This window comes from Malaclemys terrapin, chromosome 6, assembly GCF_027887155.1.
Source record: "Malaclemys terrapin pileata isolate rMalTer1 chromosome 6, rMalTer1.hap1, whole genome shotgun sequence".
Classification (NCBI taxonomy): Eukaryota; Metazoa; Chordata; order Testudines; family Emydidae; genus Malaclemys; species Malaclemys terrapin.
In genome coordinates, this window is record NC_071510.1 from 33,938,288 (window position 1) to 33,964,120 (window position 25,833).

General features: G+C 39.8%; 1 protein-coding gene across 7 annotated transcripts in view; it reads right to left on the reverse strand.

Annotated features, from left to right (window-relative positions):
- The window catches only part of LOC128839355 (transducin-like enhancer protein 4), a 120,957-nt gene extending 100,326 nt beyond the window's left edge, over positions 1-20,631 (reverse strand). For all 7 annotated transcript variants that reach the window (XM_054032277.1, XM_054032273.1, XM_054032276.1 and 4 more), the window contains exons 1-4: positions 19,573-20,631; positions 18,621-18,718; positions 17,344-17,407; positions 15,940-15,984 (exon numbers count right to left, since the gene is read on the reverse strand). In XM_054032277.1, coding sequence (XP_053888252.1) covers positions 15,940-15,984; positions 17,344-17,407; positions 18,621-18,718; positions 19,573-19,617 — 252 coding nt within the window. In that variant the 5' untranslated portion in view covers positions 19,618-20,631. The remainder of the gene's footprint in view (positions 1-15,939; positions 15,985-17,343; positions 17,408-18,620; positions 18,719-19,572) is intronic.
- Between the last annotated feature and the right edge of the window lie 5,202 nt (positions 20,632-25,833).

A 25,833-nucleotide genomic window follows, 5' to 3' on the forward strand; every position in this document is an offset into this window, starting at 1 on the left:
AATAAATTTGTTAGTCTCTAAGGTGCCACAAGTACTCCTGTTCTTTTGGCAAAAGGGTGTGATTCTCAACTGAGTTGCCCAACTCTATTGAAAACCCCCCTTTAACATCTTTAAGAACATCTGGTCATAGATTCGGCTTTTTTTTTTTGATCATGTAAACAGGGCCATAACGTAAATTAGCAGATACTAGGGAGAGGACAGTACTAAACGCATAACTGTTTCACATCCTAATTTAGCACCCTTTACAGCAGAGTAGCCAAGTGATGAATAGATACAAAGACTGATCTTCTTACACATAGAAGTAGGCCCCTGACAACTTTAAGACACAGTATCACCAGTGTGGGAAAGCTCACAGTGGTGGTTAAAGAGAGAGCTTCAGATCTATCAAGCCAACATCTTTCACTACCTGTTAATTTCAAAAGCATCATCAGTGCTTATCTATAAAGAGATCATAGTATAACACTCACGCAATACACAATGGAATCATATCTCCCTCCTCCTACGCCACAGGCAAAGCAGTCCCAAGACTAACTTAAAAAAAAAAAAAAAAAAAAAAAAAAGTATAACTCTTTGCAGTACCACGTTTAAATTTTTTTAATGCATTTGGGGTCATGAAATACTTCTGAAAGACTAAAACTGAAGTCACATGTATTCAACTAAGATTTGTGGTCTTCTCTGTTGCCCTACAACAAAGGAGATTTAATTACAGTTTTAATTATCATTCTCCACATTAACCCCTGCAAAGAAAAGAAATAAAGCAAGAGTCAGTTACATCTCCATGTTTTTAAATGAATGAGAGAAACGTTACCAACCGGTTAAAGCAAGAAACTGGGAATCTGGACACTAGCAACATACACTCTAAACTGCCACTGACTAACTGTGGCTAAATATACAGAGGCACAGACAAGTTAAATGAAAAGCCTACTTTCCCCGTCTCTAAATTATTTGTACTGCACTACCACCTAGAGCAGGGGTAGGCAACCTATGGCGCACATGCCGAAGGCGGCACGCAAGCTGATTTGCAGTGACACTCACACTGCCCAGGTCCTAGCCACCGATCCGGGGGGCTCTGCATTTTAATTTAATTTTAAATGAAGCTTCTTAAACATTTTAAACCTTATTTACTTTACATACAACAGTAGTTTAGTTATATATTATAGACTTATACAAAGACCTTCTAAAAATGTTAAAATGTATCACTGGCACGCGAAACCTTAAATTAGAGTGAATAAATGAGGACTCGGCACACCACTTCTGACAGGTTGCCGACCCCCGACCTAAAGGGTACCAGTCACAAATCAAGGCCCCACTGTGCGATGCACTTTATAGACATTCACCAACAAGTCCCTACCCCAATTAGCTTACAATCTACATATAAATATATCACTACATCTCAGTGGTGCTGTGAGGCTTGGTTCCACATAGGGCACTTATATGCCTCCCATTACAGTAATATCTGACCCCTTCATTTTTTTCATGTATCAATCCTGAAAACCCCACTGAGGTAGGGAAATGCTGTTATCCCCATTTTACAGATGGGAAAATGACACACAGAAGCCCAGATTTGAAGAGGTGTTTGGGTGCCTAAAAATGCAGGTAGGTGCTTTTGAAAATCTATATGCCTAAGCAAGTAAGCACCTAACTCTTGTTGAAATCAATAGGAGTTAGGTGCCTAATCTGTTTCAGTGCTTCTGAAAATCCCACCAGGTACCTATCTGCAAATTTAGGCACCTACATACCTTTCAAACCTGGTACAGAGAGACCAAGGGATTTGCCCCAGGTCACATAGGAAGTCTGTGGTGGTGCAAGGAATTGAATCTGGGTCTCCCAAGTTCCAGGTCCACAATGATCCAGCAGTTGGTAAACATGAACATTACAGATGCACGATGCATCAAGATGTTTAGAGGAAAGACATTTCATAATGAAAGTTACTCATTTGTGCCACTGAACTTGAACTTGCAATGATAAGCAAGTTACAATACTCTGTTTTCCTAAGAAAACCACAGAAGCTCTCTCACGTACCCCACACTAATTTCAAGTCATTTTTTGCATCTATAGCTTTAAGTCACCAGCCTGCCACCACAGATTTAGATCTACCTTATGTTGCCCACTATAACGTACACTTTAGAGAGTATTTTCCTTTACAAGTATGTAGGCTAAGAGTATCCCAGTAGTCTTCTCACTAGTCCACAATGATCCATCAGAATCAACGTAGAGAGACCCCACTCCTCCGAAATAGCAACTGAGTATCAGACATAAAACAGAGCTGGGTCGATTGCACCTATACTAAAAGTATACCATTTTGTTTGTAGGTAGGGCACACAAATCCATTCCATTGTAGATTTGCTTTTGAAAAGACCTTCTTAAAGACGGGGAGAATTCAAACATTTGTATTTTGCAAATGAAAGGCCTTTAAAGTAAGTAAGTTGGTAGTGTAGACAAAGCCTTAGTTATGTTGGAATAACTACATCACTTAAGGGTGTAGATTTTCTACACCCTGACATAGTTATATCAACCTACCCCCACCCCTTTTGTAGACAGCGCTATGTTGATGGGAGGGCTTCTCCCATCAATACAGATACTAAAGCTCTCCCGATGGCGTAGGTAGACTCTTCACTAAGCTCTACAGCTGCAGCGCTGTAAGTGCAGACATGTCCTAGAGTTGGTGAGGAGTAGGGAAGAGGGCACAATGAGGTTGCTAATGCCTGTTTGAAAAACATATTGATATATTCAAACTCAGCTCCTTCTCTTCCAGTAGAGCAGAGACCCATAACCTCGGAAAATCCCACCTCATATATATTCTCATTTGGACTCCATTCATATTCCCATTACATATTTCAGAGGATGAGATAGAAGTTTGTAGTGCTAGCATCCTCTTATCTATGTTCAGTGTAAGAAAACTTAAGCAAAAATGCAACTGCAGTTTTCCGTTACAAGAGGGTTTTAGACAAAAATGTCACCAGCAGAATGGTCTCACAGATTTTAAGGATGCAGCAGCCAGGATAACTGCAGGTTAAAAGAGATCTCTTATGCTGCCACTTTTGCAGTTGAAACCACAATCCTATGCCACAGCGATGAGGGTGATATAGATTAGTCAGACAAAGAACTGTTAAAATTTACTCTAGAAATGTGTGAAGAATTCCCATTTCCACATGATGTCAATTCATCAGCAGCATTACCTCCCTTGTATAACCGTTAACCATGGGGTGGAACTGACGAAGAGAGGATGCAGACTAAACCAGGCATTAGAAACAGACAGAATCTCTTAATGCACTGATTGAAGCATATGTAGTGTATGGTGCACAAAGCCTATCCAGTCTTTTGGTAAACGCTATGGTCTTAAAAGTAGATATCTACTTTGTACCATTCACATACTTTTTGAAATTAAATAAACCAGGCAGTAGTGTTGTTGTGATGGACTCTCGCCCTAGTTCTTTTTTACATTCAGTTGTATCTTTGAAAGAGGGCACTGTGTAGCTGGAGAACTGTCAGAGGGAATGGTACTGCAGGGACATACAAGACGTGAGGTGAAAACTTATCAATAATTCCCTCCAGTTGTTCCTTGTTCTGTGTCTCCTCCTCGGACCAAGAATCCAGTATGGACTTTTTGATCCACTTACACCTTAGTCTGCTTTTACATTTGGACAGGAAATGAATCTTCAAACTAGCACCTCCCATTTCCCACCCTCTCCTCTCCCCACAAAATTCACTTGGTAGAAGACAGAAGAGCAAGTGTTTTTAGTGTTACACATCACTGATGTGAAGTATAGGGTGGCAGTGGTGGCCATGACACCAAATACAACGTGATAGCAGTGTACGTGCTGAGAGACTGTTTTAAAGTGAACACTAATTTAAGCCATTTTGAAATATGTCCTCCCTTCCCACTATAAAAATATATATTAAATTCATATTTTTCACTTCTAGAGCACCTTCCATTTGAGGATTTCAAAGCAGTTTCAAATGTTAATCAGTTAAGTATCACATCCCTCCTCTCCCGTAAATATTATCACCCCCCTTTCTGAAACAGAGGCACAAAGAAGTTAAGTGATTTGCAAGGTCACACACAGAGAGTTCACAACAAGAGACAGGCAAGGGATCCTCTCAGTCCCAGAACTGTGCTCTCAATTACAAGATTTTCTTCCTTGATTCAAAAGAGGCTGAAGACCAAAAAAAAGTTAAATACCGATAGAATTAAGATTAACAGTTCCAAAACATATAACCCATATTCTCTCATAAATGCGGGGGAGAGCAGGGGGAGAACCCACATCTCTGGACATCTGGCATAAAGGACAGTGCCACCACAAAGATCCTTCAGAACCCATGTTGCGACAGATCTGTTGGCTGCAGGGCAGAAGTAGTAGAGTGGCTTTCCTGAGATTTTGCCATCAGAAATCCAACCCAGAATCTCCAGGCTCAGCAAGGAAGCAAGCCACAGAGAAGGAATTCAGTGTCTCCACTCTGTCTTGGCTCTGGCTCCAAATCTTGGCAGAGGTCTGAAGCTGCAGCTCTGGTGGAGTGGTTTCCATTGAGATCTCTGGGAGATGAAGCATAGAACAGACCAGGTATTCCCCACTTTCCCATCCCATAGCTGTGCGGCAATGATTTTGGCCTCTCTGCTTGCATGAGTGGAAGGGAAACTATGACTATCCTTGCTGTAAAAGCAAAGCTAAACATGAAAGCCTACTGCAAAAAAAACATCCATGCCAGTATGTAGGAAAGGGCATAAATAGGGGATGGGTGATTAATTAAGGTATTCATGTTAATCTGGCTGAGATTTGAGAATTGCTTTGGTTCCTCCCCTTTCTGAGAAGCAGTTAAAATGGAAAGCAATTGTTAAACAGGATTCAGGAGCAATTCCTCAAGCACTAAGCAATGATAAATGAGATAGATGGGCTAACCACCAGGAATTTTAAGTCTAAAGTCCACTCCCAAGCTATCTGTGTTTAAAATACTGCTCAAGTTCTGAAAAAGTTAAATCTTTATTACAGTGAATCAAAGATGCCCTAGGACATGAAAGATCAAAATTCTTCTCCCCCCTCAACTCCAAGCTATGCAGTCATTCCAACAATAGTTGTGATTAATTTTAAAACACAATTATGTTAGTAAAACAATCGTGGTTACAACCAGCAAGTGGCTGTGGGGAAGAAGGACGTTCAGAGTGGCTCAGACCTGCTGAGTAGAGAAATTAGTACACCATGATCTCCCTCATCTTACAATTTATCTATGCAAAAGAGCACATTGCTATGGAGGCTTAGTGGCCTTGGAGTTCAGTCCCCATTTCCCCTTCTCTGATGTCATCACACACCCAGCCACACCACAATTACTTTTCAGGAAGCCTTCTGTCTCAATTACACAGCAGATATGGACTAGAGCGGCTTCCCTCTCCCTCCCTCCACACTCTGCCTTTGGATCCCTCTCCAGTATTAAATTCTAAATAGCTTTGGCTGTCACTGACTACAAAGTACCAAAATGTTTTATTAAGTCTTTGCAGAAAGCATATGTTGGCCCTCTTGTATTTTGATTTGTTGATTCTGGGTTCAAACTCTGAGAAGGGGAAAGGGATCCCTCTGCTTTCAAAAAATGCCTTTCCAAGACAGTAAATCTGCACCACTAGCTATGGATGCAGCTGAAAAAACAGGTGATGGATTAACAGCAGTATTACCATATTCCTTATATGCTATTCTGGTGATTCAAGGGGGTGCTAGAGTGCTATTAACTACTTATTGCTCCCAGGTTTTTATGCTGGTGTTGGAAGTTCCTGTTTGGGGTTTTTTTTTTTTTTTGCATTTTCAAATTCTTCCATAGACAGGCAGTGGGTAAGAGGCAATATAGACACTCGGGAAATCCAGTCAAAAGGGGAATTCAGTCACAGAGGTACATGGTAAATAAGTTAGAGGTTTATTGTGTTTGTTCTAAGAGGGATGAAAGGAATATTTTTAAAAAACAAATACTTTCAGAGAACAAGCACACTACACCGCAGGGTCGCCCAGAGGATTCATGGGGCCTGGGGCAAAGCAATTTCGGGGGGCCCTTACATAAAAAATGTTGTAATACTATAGAATACTATATTTTATGGGGCCTGGGGCAAATTGCCCCACTTGCGCACCCCCCACACACACCCCCAGGCAGCCCTGCTACACCATGCAAGCCAAAAACTGAATTTGGTGGCAGGACATTATTATGCAGACGGTTGAATGGGATACTCAGACTTCTGCTCAAGTGTGAGATACTCTAGGGGAGGTTTTAAGCAAATACAAGAAAACAAACAAATTTTCATTGCCAATGTTCCACATCCCAAAACACAAGAGTAACAGGTTTTTCTCCTTTGAAGAAGTTGAATACAGTCCAACAAATGTCAAAAATCTTTGGCTGGATGAAATCCTGCAGAGAGCCCATTTAGGGAAGGCATCAGGAAGAAGCTAAGATAGAGTACCTTACCAAGCATGCTGTGCATGCTTCTTTCTACCATTGAAAGCAGAACTGTGGAGAATGTCATGGTAGCACAAGATATAAAACCATTTGCAGTACAGGAGTGAACAAGAAATAGTAGAACAAATATTTTAAAAGATTTCTTTTCTTAAATGACTAAAGCCTCACGTGTTTTCAAAGTACAAGAAATAATGACAGCAGTTTACTTATATCTTAACAGCACATACCCAGTGTTGCCAACTCTCATGATTTTATTGTGAATCTTACAGAATTTGATGTTTTAATTAAAACCTCTGCCTGCTAAACACAAATGGAATTCATGAGATTCTTAGAGAAAAAGCTTGAAAATGTGAGCTAAGTGCAACCTGAAAGCTCAAAAACCAGAAGGCAAATAAAACAAAGTCAAACTTAATTGGCTTTAATCATGAGATTTTTTAAAAAAAAAACAGCATCTTGATTTTTTGGGACTTGACTCATGATTCTTTAACATTGGTCAATAGTGTATACCATACAGATGCATAGCCTAAAAAGGATCAATTCAAGTTTAGTGTGGGGACTGTAATTTTGACTTGCCTGACACAATTGTGTATTTAAACATCTCAGCAATAACATCCCATTAGTTTTCCAAGCTAAAAAATTATGCATCTTTCCTCAGCCTGGAAAGACAACTCCAAGAGGTCTAAATCTCACCCCCAGAACAAACAAAAACTATTTAAACCTCTGCTTACTACTTGTGACATATTCAATTACATACACATTTTAAATAAATTAATAAAAGTTAAACAGTTGCTTCTTCTATTTTACTGGAATCCTTCACACAATACTGAAGAACTTACACAGTGTGTGTGCGCCACAACTAATTTTAAATAATTTATATTTCAAGTTCAAGAAAATAGGGTTACCATGAAAGTGGCTTTGAATCAGTGAAAAAACAATACAAAAGTTATTCTGCAAAATGCTTTATTCTTTCAAAATTTAAGTTGTGATGTTTACTTTTTAGTTCATAATAGAGCAGTCAGCCTAATTTTGATGATTGTTTAATAATGTGTTCCATTATTTTTCCAGTTAATAGGGTTATGAGGAATAGCCAGTATGGATTTGTCAAGAACAAATCATGCCAAACCAATCTAATGGGGTTATTGGCCTAGTGGATGGGGGAAGCAGAAGACTTAATGTACCTTGCTTTAGTAAGGCTTTTGATGAAGTCCCACATGACTTTCTCATATGCAAACTAGGGAAACGTGGTCTAGATTAAATGACTATAAGGAAGGAAGACCATACTCAAAAAACAGTCATCAATGTTTCACTGCCAAAAGGGGAGGGGGGGGGTCCCACAGTGGTCAGTCCAGGGTACGGTACTATTCAGTATTTTCATTAATGACTTGGATAACGGAGTGGACAGTATGCTTATAAAATCTGCAGCTAACACCAAGATGGGAGGGGTTGCAAGCATTTTGGAAGCAGGATGAGAATTAAACATGACCTTGACAAATTGGAGAAGTGGTCTGAAATCCGTAAGATGAAATTCAATAAAGACAAAAGCAAAGTACTACATTTACAAAGGAAAAATCAAATTAACAGCTACAAAATAGGGAATAACTGGTTCTAATACTACTGAAAAGGAACTGGGGTTATAACGGGTTACAAATGGAATGAGTCGACAATGTGATGCAGTTGCAAAAAAAAAAAAAAAAAAAAAAAAAAAAAAAAAAGCACGCTAATATTCTGGGCTGGAGTATCATTACGACATAGGAAGTAATTGCTCTGTTTCTCTCGCTGGAGTACTATATCCAATTCTGGGTGCCACACTTTACTAAGTATGTGGACAAACTGGAGAGATACAAGGAGAGCAACAAAAATGATAAAAAGTTTAGAAAACCTGACCTCTGAGGAAAGGTTTAAAGGACTAGTCATGTTTAGTCCAGAGAAAGACAACTGAGGGGGGTGTGACCTGATAATAGTCTTCAAATACATGAAGGGCTGTTACAAAATAGACAGGGAATTGACCTCCATGTCCACTGGTGGTAGGACTAGAAATAATGGGCTTAATCTGCCGCAAGGGGAATTTAGGTTAGCTATTAGGATTTTTTTCCCCTAACTATAAGGGTAGTTAAGCTCTGAAATAGGCTTCCAAGAGAGACTGTAGAATCCCCATCATTGGAGGATTTAAGAACAGGTGCTGGACTTGATGACTTCTTTAGGTTCCTTCCAGCACTACATTCCTATGATTCGGTCTCTTCTAAAATAAGATTAGTTGAGGCTATTTATTCAGTCACAAAATAAGGTAATTATGCTAGTTAACAAGTATCAGTTATCTTTCTTCTAATCCCCTCACATCCATCACCTCACGGATGAGAGGACTTTCTGGGACCCAATGACAGTAGATGTGCTCAATCTGTGGAATTAACAAAAGTGATTTCTGTCATGATCACAATCAGATCATAGTGACAATCTACCTGATTTTCAATTATTTTACACAATATTTAAGTATATCCCACCAGCAAGTGAGATACCTAAAACATAAAACAAAACTAAATTGAGTCTGGGTACTCTATAACCAGAAACTGAGCATTATATATGCTTTGGTATTTAAGTAAAGAAAAGTCACTAGTTTGTTTTACTTAACCTAGTCAACTGGCACATGTATATACTGAGCAAGAAGAGTGTGCTCCTCTTTGTACAAAACAAAGAGGAAAACAAAAATCCCTGCCCTGCGGGGCTTACAATCTAAAAAAAAATTGGAGATTTTATATATAAACTACACAAACACAACACAAAGCATCACGTACCAGGAAAGTTTAGCTCAAGTATACAACAAGTTTTACAGTGTCAGATTTACAGTTGCTTGTGCAACCTTAATTATGCCCCCTTGTGTGTCTACTCTGTGCACTGAATGAGGATCTGAAGATGGACGGTTCTTGCCCTGTGTGGTACCCCCATGGGAAGTGGACAACCTTGCCCAGCCCAGCTCACACCCACCTTCACTGTTATACCTGCTCTGAAGCTCCCAGGTGTTCCCTGTAAAGCAGTGATTTTCAACCTGCAATGGCAGCAGTAAAATGAATCTGGCTGTTTAGAATGTTCATGTTCAGTTCTTAGTTTGGATACCAACATTTTCCCAGAGACTACAAGCAACACGTGTGAAAGGGCTTTAACAGTTTATAACTCAAATAAAGCTGAATGGAATTGCATACAGCAAAGAAAGCCTTTGGGTAGAGCAGGGCCTCTTCTCCCTGATGTTCCTAGTGCCTGCTCCAAACAATGGAGGTGTTAGAACTTCTCAAAAAAAGATTGCAAGAATCTATTATAAAAGTGTTAGACAACCTAATGCTAGGACTCACTACCAACTTCCCCTTCCCGCTTCCCACCCCACACAAAAAATGAGGCAGCATTAAAGCAAATCAGCATCCTTACAAGAGAAAAGAATGCTTTTATGTTTAAGCACTACAGAGTAATGCCTTGCTGACAGTAAAAACAAAACATGTGTCTTAATTTAAAAGTTTGTTCAGCATGTTTTATACTGTTTCCTGTGTCTTAAACATCTGTCTGAACACCAAGATACTTAATTTGTTGTTGTGTTTTTCTTTCCTTATCAGTGAAAAGACCATGATGAAACACAAGCGCTTGCCTTAAAACACATGTTCTTCTGGTGTAGCAAAGGGCAAACTTTTCACTAACTAACAGGTTCCTACCAGAGGAGGATAGTGCAACATCTATTTTGTCAAAGGACATGTTTAAGAAAGGTTCCCTACCCACCAACCCCAAGACTTGGCAGATAGGGTGAAGGATTTTTTTGTTTTAATTCCAGAGTATTACAGATTTCTAAACTTCTTATCCAAATAGGTGGGTGAGCTATTTAACTAAACTGGCTTCACGGAGTAGGCTGAATAAACTTAAACTAGGACAGATAAGGTTTGGTTGTCAAACAGATTTGTCAATCCACTTTTTATATTTTGAAACTTTAATGGAAAAGCCACAAGTAGGCTTTTCTCCCTTAACAGCATTGTGCAATACTGCAATCTTCAAAATTTTACTTCTAATCTCTTATTTTGAAGTTTTCCAGCTCAATTCTGACTACCCACTGCTTGTATCTCTATTAAATCTTTCCTACTGTTTATAATGGAGAGCAAATTTAGCAAGTGTAATTTTAGATGGTTCTCCAGCTATTCTTCAAATGAAAGACAATATATATTCAACCACAGGCTAACTTTTTCCTAAGTTATATAATGTGTGTGTGCGCGTGCATATACACACACACACACACACACACACACTATTATATATTACTTACTTAGGAAAAAGTTAGCCTGTGTGTACACACACACACACACACACACACCCCCAATCCCCTGCCTTAAAAATGAATACTTTCCTGTTATATATGCAGCATATATACAAAACAATTTTCAGTGATATATACATTTTATGGCCATGAAGATGAAAAAAAATAGTCACAACTTAGCCCTAAATTAAACAAATTGATTCTCATCTTTACCCTTTTACCAAAATAATTTGCTAAGGTGCAAGAAGCAAGCAGACTCAAGGCTGGGATGTCATACAAGCCATATATTAACTCAGTTAACAATAAATCTCCTCTTACTCTCCAAGCTCTATACTACTTTCTTAAATAGCTCACTATAAAGCCCCAACCTAATTAAAAACAGCTTTCTCTGCAACAGTGGCCTTGATTTCACTTATTTACACATTAACTGCAGCCTCCGTTTGGCCAATCCAGTCTATTCCCTGTACCACACAGGGCCTTTTATCTGCCCTGGACAGCATTTTCTCCAGCAGATGAAGTAGATGCCGATTGATTTGCTGTCAAGCATGGTAAATTAATAGCAACAAATTGCTGAAGGCCCCATCTCGCTGCTCCACCATGCTTCGGCAGTTTTGCTTTATTTGCTCCATGATGGGCAGCAGTCAGGCCTCTTCAAGTCAATTTCTTCTTAACAACCTGCAATACTTTTCAATGGTGAAAATAGAGCTGTTCCTTGTAAGTCAGAAATCAATATCCTATTGCCCTTAGAAAATGCTAAACAAGCAGTATTGGCAATCCACTTGGTACTAGAGGGTATCAGATATAATGCAAATCCATACTGCTTCCCTTCTTGTAGTTATTACAGTTTGCTAAAAGGTTCCTAATGTCATTTATCATCATTTACCATCGACTACTGCAGCTATGATTATGATATCCCATCAGCTAGTAGAGCCCTTTCATTTCTATTCAATTAATATTTTAGCAGCACTCAAAAGGTTGTTGCCCAAGTCTTCTAATAAAATTTACATGGATTGGAGTGAAATTGGGGCGGGGGGGGGGGGAGGAGAAGACTTAAAATATAAATGAAACTGATTATTATTATTTTTAATACCCAGCTTCTTGAGAGATTTTTTTTTTTAAATATTGTGATGTCACAATTTTTCCCTGAGAATTCCTTTTAAACAGCAGAAATATAACAAAGGCAACACCTTTTACATTTAATATCTCTAAAAACATATTCAAAATGAGATGAGATTTTTACCCTAGTTAATCTTCCCCATCAGTCCCATTCATAAATGTTTGCTGTCTATAGCTAAATATTTAGCTATACAGATACTAATTTAAATGATAATCACTAATATTGGATTAAAGCCATCAGAATTAGTGTCTGATTACAGCAATTTAAATGAACTCTTGGCCATGTGATTAAAAAACCCTAATTCTAAATATTAGATCAGATGACCAGTAAATACCAGCACAAAATTAAGAGTCAGGAACAGCACATCAATTGATACCCACAACCACTTCCTTAACTTTTTTAAAGAATTCATGATAAGACAGTTTAGCAAGAAACAGACATTTTCAAGTCATACTCCATTTTCCACCTTTATTACTAGGGCTTAAGGGTGTAGGGAAGCATTGTTTCATATTACAATCCACAACCCTTTCTAAATTTTCTGCTGTCTTCTAAATTTGTCTGCTCGCTCTATTGATCCTAGTAGAGATTACCAGAAATTAGGCTACTAATTTAGTCTTTAATGCCACATGTCACAACCTACCCCACACTTCTCTTAAAATATATATATTTTAATATAAAAAATGACTAATTCTACCAGTCTAATGCTATTTACTCAGTTACCAAAATTTAAATTAATTATGTTCTCAAACATAATTGTTAAAAATTGGCAACATTATGCAGGCTTAATTAAGATTAAATCCAATTTACTAAATGTACTTTAATTGGTACTAATTACATTAGCTTTCCTTTCAGAATGACGAATTCCCCATAGGTTTCACTTTAATAGTCTTCTATCAAAATCAACACAGGATGACTGATGATGAGCATCACAAGAGGGGTGGGAGAAAAAACTATCACTCCCCCCTCCCCATCACACATGCACCCACACTGTCACTGCTGTGTGTGTTTATCCTTCTATCAATTTGCTAAGTCAGAGTCATGACTCCATCACAGCCATCATTTTCTGTTCCAATGAAAGATTTCTCTAAAAATAAATACTCTGTGGCTGGGAGCAGCCAAGAAGAACAGAAGCTTTAACAGGAAAATACACAAAGGTTTCAAATATCAGGGCCACCAATTACTAGGGTACTTCCAAGGACTCCAGGGAGTCCTACTCTTGAACCCTCTGAGACGCAAATCTAATAAGTGAATAAGCCTAACCTGATCTTGAGAACTAGGCCCAATTACGCCGCAGGGCAACTTCACTGCATTATTGCCTGCTTTCCATTACAAGGGCATCCAGTGAGTACATCTGGAAAAGAAGCTAAGAGGAACCAAGGCTGTCTGCCTAGGAAAACAAATAAAGACAGATATGCCTCTGTGCTTAAGGGGGGGGGGGAAATAGAAAGAAAATATAATAAGTAGGTGGTTTGCAGGGCTGTCTGTATTTCTTAATGTGATAAACTGCCCTCGGGATTTTTGATATGATTGAATTTAGAAAGCAAAAAAAAGGGGGGGAGCGGCGAGTAGAGGGGAATTGCTCAATTTCAACTATGTAGAATTTGAAGATTGGGGGAGGAGGAAAGGAAAATTGAAGGTGGAAGCCTGCAAGTACTTCACACACAGTATAGGAAAGACTATCAGGGATTACTATGAGAAACTGGGTCTTACTATTACAGTTATAGGGAAAGACAGGAAATATTTTGTGGTTGCTACACCAACAGGAGAAAAGAAGAGAAATGCTGTTACATTACTTATAAGATTTCATGTTGGAGGACAAAAAAGAAAAGAAGCCAGCACAACGACAGAACAACAGAAGCCATGTAAGACACAGAGATAAGATTTCAGCATGATAGCAAATAAGTTTCTTAGCTGTAATTCATTTGAGTCACCAGCATTTGATAAAGTATTAAAGTGTTTTGGGTGCAGCATTAACAGCCCAGATCCATAAAAGTATTTAGGCTCCTAGCTTCATTTGGAGGAGCCTAAATACCTTTGTGAATCTGGGCCTATGTTACTAATCTAAATAAAAAGGACAATGGAAAAAATGTATTTTAATTAAATTCAGTCCTTCGTAAGCCCCACATAAATGAATAATTTCTTCAGAATACTGTGAAAGTTCCCAGCACCATAACAGTATCTAGTTTCTGAAATGGAATACACCTTTACGCGATATAACGCAACCAGATATAACTGGAATTCGGATATAACGCGCTCCAGGGGGGCAGGGCTGCGCACTCTGGCAGATCAAAGCAAATTTGATATAATGTGGTAAGATTTTTTGGCGTCTGAGGACAGCGTTATATTGGGGTAGAGGTGTACTTATAAAAAAAATCAATTTTTTTGTTTTTAATTCTAGGACTTTATTACTTATGACTTTTATTACTTAATTCTATGACTTATTTATTACTGACTTTAGATCTTGGCTGGTTTTGCAAAATGTATATAGGTTTAAGTGCACACACATTTAAATCCTTTGTATTTCTAGATACTTTGTTGATTTCTCAACAATGTTTGGCTGCAATGGTTATCTTGGAATGCCTGTGGCCAAGTGATTTTGGATTCCTAATTTATTTTTTAAAAATTTTACTTGAAACCACCTAGCTGTGCATTGAGGAGCAGATCCAAACCCTGAGGAAGTCAATGGGAGTCTTTCCACTGATTTAAATGAACTTTGGATAAGGCCCATATAAACTCATCACTGTTACCCTGGTCCTCCATATGTCCCCTATTCCTTTCAAGTGTTTGTTACATTCACTTATTTAGTCTTAAATTAAATTAGGTCCTGATCCTGCAGAATTACACATGTGCTTAAGCTCACTTATGTGACCAGTACTACCAAGTTTAACAGGACTACTCACATGTCTAAATGTTATATACATGCACATGTCTTTGCAGGACTGGAACCTTGGACTGAGAACCCCTTGAGTCCAGGACTCTCTTTCTTTGTGTTTGTGATGTACAGTGCCTACTATGGTTTGGCCCTGATCATAACTGGTGCCTCAGGATGCTAATGTAAAACAAAAATAAACAGTATTTAACTACTTAACCAGTATCTGACAGCTTCCAACAAGATAAAGAAATCAAAATTTCCACAACTCAAAATAAAGTTTAAAATCCCACACTTTGAACATTTTTAAAATTGGTTTGTACAAATTTCTATTTCTTCTCCCATCCATTCAATTCTGTTGCTTACATTATCCAGCAAGACCTGCAAATTAATAATAGCAATTCATTTTAGAAAACTTCTGTGTAAATACCAAGCAAGTACTTTTCACTCTAGAAAATGGAAGTCAGGTGTTGGTTTCATTCTCTTCCATACAGGGTTGAAGCCCAAACTTAAATGAATTAAAATAAATAAATAAATACATAAATAAATAAATATCTGATTTACACCATGATGCTAATCTTGGCCTAGCTGTTAGATTTCAAGCACAGAGTTGACTCTAACATCCTCATAGTAAGCTCATTTACCCTGTAGAGTTTTGGGAACTAATGGACACAATTTCTGTATTAAGGTCCAATTAAGTAGTCTCAAGGGACCAGTATGTGGTTTTGCATCCATTTCTTGTGTCGACCCATTTTAATTTCCTCCCATTCCAGTTTCACGGTTTAAAGATAATGGTCCCTTTTCCATATGCAGACTATACTGCCTTTTGCCTTGATACCTAATGTTCAGAACGTAAATTTGGCTCCAAAAAGTATAAATGTGCCTAAAAATCAAAGCTCTGAATTTAGATAGCTCTGATCCTACAAACCCTACTCACAAATCCTTACTCATGCACATAATCCCAGCTCACAAAAGTAGTCCCATTTACTACAATGAGACTACGTGAGTATGTATAACAGAATCAGGCTTCTTATTCATGTGGAAATAATGCACGATTAGGTACAGACACAATAACCTCTCTAAGTTCTTATACTGAACCCATCAGTGAGGTACCAGAGCGCCACAGTGCACAAAAAATATTCAGCCACTTAAACGTGCAATTGAACAAAGTCACAGAACATAGATTCCTATTAAAAATTAGACTGATGTAACTTTCTCATACAGAGTGAAATGTTTGCATACCTGTTTATGCATCTCTATATTCAACCCATAGGACATCTCGTAATACTAAGAAAAAAGGAAAGATTGATTCTGTTAGACCCTGTAATCATACAACTGCTTCCAATATTCAGTTTGAATGGCAGCTATAACAGCATATTATATACCTAAAACAAAAAAACAAAACAAAACAAAAAAAATGTACCAGTATTTACAGCCTCCCAAAATTAGAATGGGAATTTCCCCAACATCTTACTTTTCCCTCTGCTTTTAGCTCTACATTGCTCCATGTCAAATTTATAAGGAACAGACACACACACAAAAAAAACCCACACCACAACACCAAAAACACCTGACAATCAGAGTCAAAGATGAGAAGTGATGAAAAAAATATATGGAAAAGGCTCTAAATTTTGTACCCTAGTACACATTAAAGATGCAAAAAAATGCCTAAAGTGCTAGAAACCAGACAGGCACATAAATCAGCAACATTGTGCAGCCTATTTATACAACATTTTAAATTAATAACACAAAATGCTAAAATGTAATAAACGGGTTGCAAAACAATAAAAGAGCAAGGAAATTCAGAATTAAAGCAGACATTCCATTTTTAACATCTCCTGTTGTGTCTCAGTATCGCGGGGAGCTCAGTTCAGCCAGCGTGTGAGGTCAGTAACATATGTGCTCCAGTACGTAGGCACATCAGGCATGGGAAGGACAAAATGTGAGACTTAACTAAATGCTTGTGGCTTTTGGTAAATGTAGGTTTTTAAGGTTATTTACCCTTGTTGTAAATATTTGTGTTATAGGCCAAGTACACATGGAAAACAACTATTCCCTCAGACGTACAAGAAAGCAGACAGAAACAGCTCCTTTGCTGTAGTCATGATCCATCATGGAATTATGTATTTAGAGCCTTCTTTATATGCAAGTTATTTACCCATTCAGACTACAACTATGGGAGAATTTTTTTTTTTTTTTTTTAAACAGCTCAGATCACTGACAATATGAAGAAACAGCTCACAAGCAATATTTTTTCAAAGACCTAAGGCTTCTGAAATTCTTGGTTCTGTCCCTTCAGGAAAAATAAATAAATAAAAAGGATTGACCTAAAAATCACATTATGGACAAATGACAGGAGTGGGAAGTAAAACAAAAAAGAGCAGCAAAAGGTATGCCTATTAATTCGGGTATGTCTTTAACAGGTTTCCTGTTAGTATTCCCATATACTTAAATACTGAAAGGCAAATTTGAAGGAGAAACGAATTTCTAAAGTAGGTTATAAATGCCCTGAAAGTAAGGGTTTATATTGGAAACATTAGTGTAAACTCATCTATAGCAGTGATATTATCATAATCTATATGAATGTATTTCTGTTTTGGTACACAAAACCAAAACACATTTGAATTTGTTATTCAGCTTGCTTACCATAACGTAATGTCGCTGCATCTCTGTCTTCTCACTGGCCAGCTTCTCACATTCTAGCTTTAAACTGTTCAAGACATTTAAAAACAAAAAACGTGAGTACTACATAATGCTAGTTTTACATCCTTTTGAACACACATTTACTTCCCTTTCCAGTCATCTTCTGCAAAAAAATAAATAAAAATTTAAGTTCGAGCTATTGTTTGTGGGTGGAGTCTTGTTAGTTTCCCCTTTCAACAACAAGTATTGTGCAAAATCTTCCTCTCATGAGCCAGATGTATATGGTATATAGCAAAAATGTATCTTATGCTGAAAAAAGAAGGACTGGTTCATAGAAAATGCTTCTTATGAAGGTCAGTATCTAGAATATTAAAAATCACCTATAAACATAGTTTAGTTCCTTTGAGTTTATCATCTTTTTTTAGGGAATGATGTCTTTTCAAGGGAAAAGCGGTGTTTGCTTTTCTGTATTTGTTTTTCTGTTGATGTAAAGAAAATTTTGCACATCATTCCATAGACATTGTAGTAAACATCAAAACCATCTTTGGCTGTTTTGTTTTTAAAAGTGCACAAAACAATCTTGTGATAAGTCATTCCTCACTTGAAGAATAAAATGCTCTTCTACCCTAAAAAGCTAAATTGACTACCCCACCAGCTATGCTTCCAGGTTATCAGCACTCAACATTTTAGGGGAAGGCATGAAGGAGCTGGGTCAAGAGAAAAGAATACCATAAACAACCAAGTCACTTCCCTGGGCTTGACCAACCTCCCCCCCAAAAAACACCAAATTTACAATATTTGACATTTGATTCTTCTGGCCTCCTGCTTCAAAGTGTTTTCTTAGTCGATTCATCCTCCCAACTGCAGACCTTTTATTTATGGCTGAGTGTCCAACCTGACAAGTCTCACTCACTTGGAGGGAGACCAACATTTTAGATTAATTCTCCGTCGATTCTTAGGAGTCTCTGACAAATTATTTTAACAACATATTCAATGAGACATTTGAAATCTCAGTCACAATATTTTGAAATCCCCCTCATTCAAATGGTCACAGCTCCAGACAGCCCCGGTACTACTAGAGAGGTGGAAATGTTGGCTTCCTGACACTGGTCTAGCAGGGCTGGGAACTGGTCTTTCCGCTTGGGAGAAGGCAAAAAAACACAAACCCAACCCACAAGACACCAAAAGCAATCCACACACGTTCACGCCTTTGCAAACAAAACAAAAAAAGTGACAAGAGCTAAGCAAACACGAGGATCAGGGAAAGTAAACATCATTACCTGTGGTACTGAGCCTGTAAAAACTGAAACTCCTCCTTAATCCGATCGCAGGATTCGGAAATTGTGAATTTAAAGGGTTGAGCAGGCTGGTGCGGTGCCTAAAAATAATGATAATTACACAAGGTTTCAATTATGCCCCATCTAAGCCAGTCCCAGAGACGCACACACATGCCCAGCCCAGTGTGTTTAAGGGAGCTGGGACACTCACACAGCAGTAAGGACGAAGGCTGTTAAAACTCACCTACTTTACATACACACGCACACACCAGTGTTTCCTCTTTGAAACATAAAAGTCCCTCACCCTTTACGCACATACACAGCCTTGTCCGCACCTTTGCCTCCCTCTATTAGAAGTCTGTAGTCATGTCTGTATCATCTGTCCCCATCCACCAACCCTGTAATCAAACTGTCAGGCTCGTGGAGCGGGTGAGGGGTCTGTGACCCTACTGCTAAACTGGGGTGAATGTGAAGGGAGGGCGGAGGGAAAGAGAGATGAGGCAGAGGAGAGGAAGGAAAGAAATCACAGGTCCCTCCGCGGAGCTGCTGGAAAAGGAATACACTTTGGGGATAATAAGAATCAGATTAAAAGCTGGCACCCCTCGCTCCTTCTCTCTTTAGTTTGCCTTTGACTCTTTTAAAGACTGGAGTGATCGCAACTACAAGCAGCAAAATCGTTACACCGGAGAGCCTGAAAAGCCAAAGACAACAATAAGAAAATGGCTACAACTCAATTGTTTCTCCCCACCCCCCCCCGCTCCCCCTTTTTTCGTTTGCTTTCTCCAAGCAGGAGGCAAGCGGACAGCGGGAGAAAGGCTGGTGTGGTGTATTGTGCTGATTGTTCCCAGTTGCAGCCCTCCCCCTCCCCTTTGGGGACCAAGGCTTAGGGGAGGGGGAACAAACCAAGAGCCACATACAAGTGTCACTCCCCCCCCCCTGCCTCGTCTCTACTCACCGGGTGTCTGGTTTGAGGATACATCTTGCTCAGATCGCGAATCATCCAAACCGATTTAGTTGGTGCTTTTGGCCAGAGTAGCTTGGTTCATTGGTTTTAATCGCAATAATGCAAAGGAGGAGGAGGAAAGGGCTGCCCGGCGCTAGCGCTCTGAGGAGCGTCTCCGGCTGTCCCCGAACTCCCCCGCCCGCGGGACTCGCGTGAACACACAAGAGGAGGGACGCTCGGCGGCGGCGGCTCTGTCCCCGGCCGAAGGGAACCGCTGCCACATTCCACAGGGGCTGTCACTCGCGAGCGGGCATGGTCGCGGGTGGAACGGCGGCTCCGGCGGTCCCTGTCCCAGCGTTCTGACGAGCGGAAGAGCCCCGTGTCCTAGAGCTTCCTCACCCGCTACCCCAGCGTCCGGCGGGTCCCTCTTCCAATGTCTCAGCGCTCGGGGGCCGCCGCCTCCGCCAGCGCTCGGCAGGTCCCTCTCCTAGCGCCCCACCGTTCCAAGGGGGTTTCTCCTCCCCCGCGAGCCGAGCCAGCCCCGTTAGACGGCGAGGAACGGAAGAAGACAAACTCCACTCGCCCCAGCTTCCGAATCCCGCCCCCCACGACACCCCTCTTGCAGCGTCTCCCGGCTGCAAACTTTTATGGGTCTCAATTGTTATCCCGTCCAAAAAAAAAAAAAAAAAAAAAAAAGAGAGACACCCTCCTTTCCTTTGTCGGGAGAGAAAAACTCCTGGTTGGAAAAAGCTGTTGTTGGTTTTGCTCCTGGCTTTTCCTCCGCCTTGCGCAGAGTCGCTGCTTTTCAAAGGTTCAAGTGCAGTAACCTTTTGTTGTGATGTTTCTCCTCTTTCCCATTCACCAGATCGCAGCCCGCCCTCCCTCTTTTTCCAACACGGCAGGGGGAAGAAACGCGCTCTTGTTCGCTGGTCTTTGCTGTTTCCCTCCTCGCCTCGCCTCGCAAACTCTTGCAAGTAGCAGCCCCAGAACAGGATCGCCAAAGCCAGCAGCGGCAGCAGCCTCACTAACGTCGCTCCGAGCAGCTCTAACAACACGCTCTGGCGAGGTGACTTCTTTGACCAAATTTAGCAGCAGCAAATCATTAACATTCTGATACATATTCACAGCAATCGAAAGACAAGGGGGCCGCGGGGCATCCTGGGAGCTGTAGTTTCAGCTGGCTGGCTTCTCTCCGCCTACCTTGCAAATTGCAGTCAAAAAGACTGCAGCGACCATCAGGCAAAGCGAGCCCTCCTTCCCCGCCCCCTCCACGGAGCTACCCCTCCTCCTGCTCCGCCCATGAAGGGCGTCGCCGGCGACCAATCAGCAGCGGCTACACATTAATCGCCGTTCTGTATTAATGCCCATCATTTCGCTGCTGACAAATGGGCGTGCGGGTCTGAGGAGGGGGTGCGGCTCAGGACTGAGTCCCCACGTGGGGGCCAGACGTCTCTCCGCGTGGCAGCCAATCATGCTGCTCTATCCGATGGGCCACACCCCCATTTCCTCGCTCCTTCCCCCTGCCCGAGGTGGAGCTTTGAGATCGCTGACGTTTCTTAGCGCCGGCGTTCGAACAGGGGAAACATTTGTTCAGCTGTCAATCAAAGTAACGTGGGGCGGTTGGGGCTGCTGCTGTTGTATCTTGTGCGCTGGGTGGTGTCAGGAGAGGAGGTTTGGACGGGGAAAGGGATGCGCTCAGCCTCTGTGCCCCCCCGTGCCACTCACTGCTGCTATATCACCCGCACCAGGAGGAATGCGGACTAATTAGGGGCCAATGTCTCCTTAAAGAGACAAGCTCGGCCTTGTGTAACGTGCAGGGACCCCTGGTGAGACAAGAGAGGGAGGATCGCGCTGATCCCACTTCTTTCAGCTCACATCAATTTTACGCGCCACTGGAGCTGGCGTAATTTTCATGTGAACGGGACTGACTCACTGCCCTGTTTGGAGCGAGAGACGCGAGCGCTCGGGGAGCGGGGACAGCGAGGCGATCTGTTAATTTCAGGGTTCCAGGGGGGGTTCCCCCTTCCGAGGGATCGAGCAAGATTCACTCCCCCGAATGACTCGCGTCTAAATGATTCGAATAGGCACAGCCCCCGCTATCGTAAAGATTGCATGTAAAACCTGCCTGGTTTGGAATGATGCCTCTGGCAAGTAGACTGCGAAGGGGGGGACTCTTTCCTGTCTCGGCCATGGGAGAGAAGCAATTTTAAAACTATTCGGGTTTTCTTAAGTTTCTTTGTCCAGCGGAAAAAGGAGAGAGTTGATAGCAGATTTGTTTGGCTTTAGCTGCTACAGTCCATGCAGCTATGAGGGACACAGTTATTACTCATGCAGTGGGAAAAATGGCAGAGGCCTCCAAGTCCACCATCACCCTGTGCAAAAAGAAGCATCTCCCATTGGCTACACAGAGTCCTACAGTACTTCACATCTGGATTCTTTGTTGCTAATCTGTCCAGCGCAATAACCTAACACTGTTCAGTGCATAGGGTGAAGACTGAAGTAGGCACTAGCTTCACACAAAACAACATTGCAGCAGAGAGGATAATTGGCCAGGGTGGCAGGAACTGCATAGGTGATTAGATACCATGTGGGTAGTGTTGTCATAGCCCTGTGTTTCCCAGGATATTAGAGAGACCAGGTGAGTGAGATAATATCTTTTATTGGATCAACTTCTGTTAGTAAGAGAAACTTTTGAGCACAACAGAGCTCTTCTTCTGCTCCCAGCACCAGAAGTTGGTCCAATAAAAGATACCACCTCATCCTCCTTATCTCTCTAGATAGGTACTAGCCATACACACACTGTACAGTTCATGGGGGCCCCTATTCATCATCAACTGCACACCCCACAGCTTCATCATTGTAGATTTATGCTTGTCATTACAAGGAAATTCAACCACTTTTCTTCAACTAGTGGAAGGATCTTGCTACCAAAAATGTACTAAGCGATAAAATAAATGGTTGCAACATCTTTTATCCTGGGAAAAAGAAATACATGTGTGTTCTGACCATGTGTTACTTCTATAATGCCTCATTTGTTTCTGTGTTTTATTTTCAAAAATAAAGTTTATTTGGTGTTGCTTTTACAGATGCAGACATTGTTCTGGCACAGTACTGTAGAATGCCTGTTGCATTTGACACGAAGAGTGATGTGATAGTACAGAGAGACCCATGGATGTAGACTGACCAACATATGATGGAAGATTCCAGATGTTCATAATTGGGTGTCAGGAACCCATTGGGAAGCTGATTCTTTCCATTAGCAACCATAACCATATGCATTTGAGTTTGGTTTTCTTTTTTCTTTTTTTTTTTTACAGGTATTCTAAAGAAACAACCCAAAACACTACATCTTAGGAAAGTAGTATTACAGCATTTTGCACCATAACTACAGCATACATTTGTATTTTTATATGGGTTGGTTTATCTCACTCTCTCTTTAGTATTGAAGTAATGTGTCAATTGTTCAAAGTTCTCTTTGATAAGCCTCATTTTAGACCCTTGTCCTATACTTTTGTTGCTGTAAATTATTTACATCAGGAATGCTATGCCACTGAAATAGGTTATAAAACAAATACTTATTGAGGTCAAATAAGGCAATCCCACATCATTTAAAGTTTCCTACGCTGTTATTTTTCTTCTGTACCTAATTACATGGTGTCCCACAATTGGGCTCTGGCAGGTTGAGACATATATGTTAGTCTCGTATATGTGCAACATAATTAAGGATTTGTTTCTGCAAGACTTCCTTATGTGAGTAATCCTTATTCATAAAAATAGTTCCATTGAAAGGAGGCTATTTTGGGCTACTCACATGAGTAAAGGGTACAGGTTCAGATTGTTACACTGCCTACTTTAAGGACCCATTAACAATAATTTGTCAGGAATTTTTACATTGTCCTCAAATCAGAGCAGGACTACAATTTACTGAAGGCCCAATTTGTAAAGGTATTTAGGTGCCCAAAGATGCCAATAAGCACCTAGTGGCTCCTAGGTGCTTTTAAAAATCCTACTAGGTGCCTAAATACTGTCAGAAATCCGGCCCTGAGTGCATCCTGCTAGTTGCTCAGCACCTTTCATTCCCATTTAAGTTAGGAGGCAATCATGTAGCAGGATCAAATCCTCTAAAACAAGGATACATGGACGTCAATCCCGCAAAAACTTACATGTGTGCTTACCTTTGGTCACATGAGACATTACATATGCATGTAAGTATTGCTGGAACAGACCACAAAGAGATTTATGGGCCTGACTGAGCAAAATTCTGAACCTGCTAGATAAGGAGTGTCCTCATCCTCCAATTTCTAGGATTAGACACTAAATCTGGAAAGGGGCTACTAAAAATGTTATAAAATGAACACCAAATAGAAGAAATTAAAATCTGAAATGAACATCAGTTTTGTTCTGTTTTTTAAAAAATCCTCCATTTAATCTGACATCAGGTGTAGTGCTTGAAACATTGTAGTGTGATTTGAAACATTTAACTCCTTAGAAGGGCAGATGCACAGGACAGGTCCCTGTGATCGAAACAGGCTACTATATCTTGTTGTCAGAGTATTTCACCAAAAATGATGATGATGGTTGGCCAGCTTCTGTTCATACAACCTATTCACCATTCGTTTTCAGTGGGGTTGTTCAAGTGGAAATCGGGCAGAATTTAGTTCATTGTGTTTAAAGTGTACTATGATCCTGATTCCACAAAAGCTCATGTGCATGATTAATTTAATGGGACCACTGACAATGTATAAAGTAAAGCCTGTGCATAAGTTTTTGAAGGATCAGGGCCTAATTTTTCAACACATTGACAAAAATCTATGAAATTCAAAACTGATACTGCATCATAACTTGCCATTTTAAAATGATGTAACTTATTATCAGAATGGCAGTGTCACTTTGATTTTTCCAGCTTTTGTCAATTCTGACAACCCTGATGGGTCTTTAAATATAGATTTTTTTAAGTTTAAAATTCCTGTTTTTTTTCTTCTTTTATGTAAAATCTTTTATAATAGGTTGTATAACTTGTATTATTTTCCAGAGAGTAGAGAAGGTAGTTTTTAAATATATTATATATATTGCGAAAGAAAGATTTTTCAAAAGATTGCAAAAACTATTTAGATGCTTTTATATGTATCGGAAGTTTTGATTGCCAGTGCAAAATCCTTATGAATTGTCATGCATGAACCAGCATTTGTTGTTTAATATCTCAGTCATTTGCATTGTTTTGTTTAAAATTTCAAGAATAGTTGGATCATATTATGAACTGATCATTTGATTTCAGTTATTTAAGTGTCCTATGAGTTCTGAACTGGTCAATTTACACTTACATTTTAAAATGAACAAACCAATTTGTATATTTTTTAAATTAGAGCTAATATGAAAAATCGCTTTCAGGCTAGGATTTTGTAGCCTAGTTTTAGCCTTTGTTGAACTTTTCTAGCTGAGTTAAAAATTTAACAATATGGGTTTATCAGTGCCAAAGGACCCTTAATTATGGGCCCAATCCTGAAGCTATTTTATAAGTAAATCCATGGACTGCATGTGAGTAATGACTGCAGCTCAGATCCTGTGGCATCATGTTCCGTGCTGCTTTAATACCATTTATTTTGTTGGCTATGTATCTCTTTCTCTCTCACTCACTCACACATACACAAAACTGTTTGATAAATCAATTAGTGACAAAGGCCTTCTGGTAAATCTTGTATTAGTCCACACATTTAAATACACCATGTAACAATTTTATAAAAATAAACCCAATGAGGTTTGCAATTGAATTGGCACCAGGTCCAGAGTGTTAAAAAATTTAACTTATAGTAATTGAGGGGTTTTTTTCCTAATAAAATTTAGCAGCATGACACCCCAGTTCTTGCTTTGTTTTTTTGTTTTTTTTTTTACAAGTAGTAGGAAATGACCCTATATCAGCAAGTTTTTGAAAGCTTCATGCCTATAGCATGAAATTAATTGTCAATGATTGTGGAGATACACTGTAGTTAGTTAGCAAGCCAAGGGAATTTACAATACTTGATAGTGTTGTGAATAATGTGATGATTCATGTGTTAACGATTTATAGGGTAACTAGTCCAGAAAACACAAATCTTTGCAAGGGAGTCTAAATGTTACAAAACTCATTCTAAATAATTTTTTTAATTCTCCTTTAGTTTTAATCTTGCTACATCCTATTTTTGTTTGAGACTCCCATATGTGTAAACATTTTAGATTAATTGTCTTATTCTGTTCAATTCTCCAGATGCACTGGCACTTCATTCTGTATGATGTAAA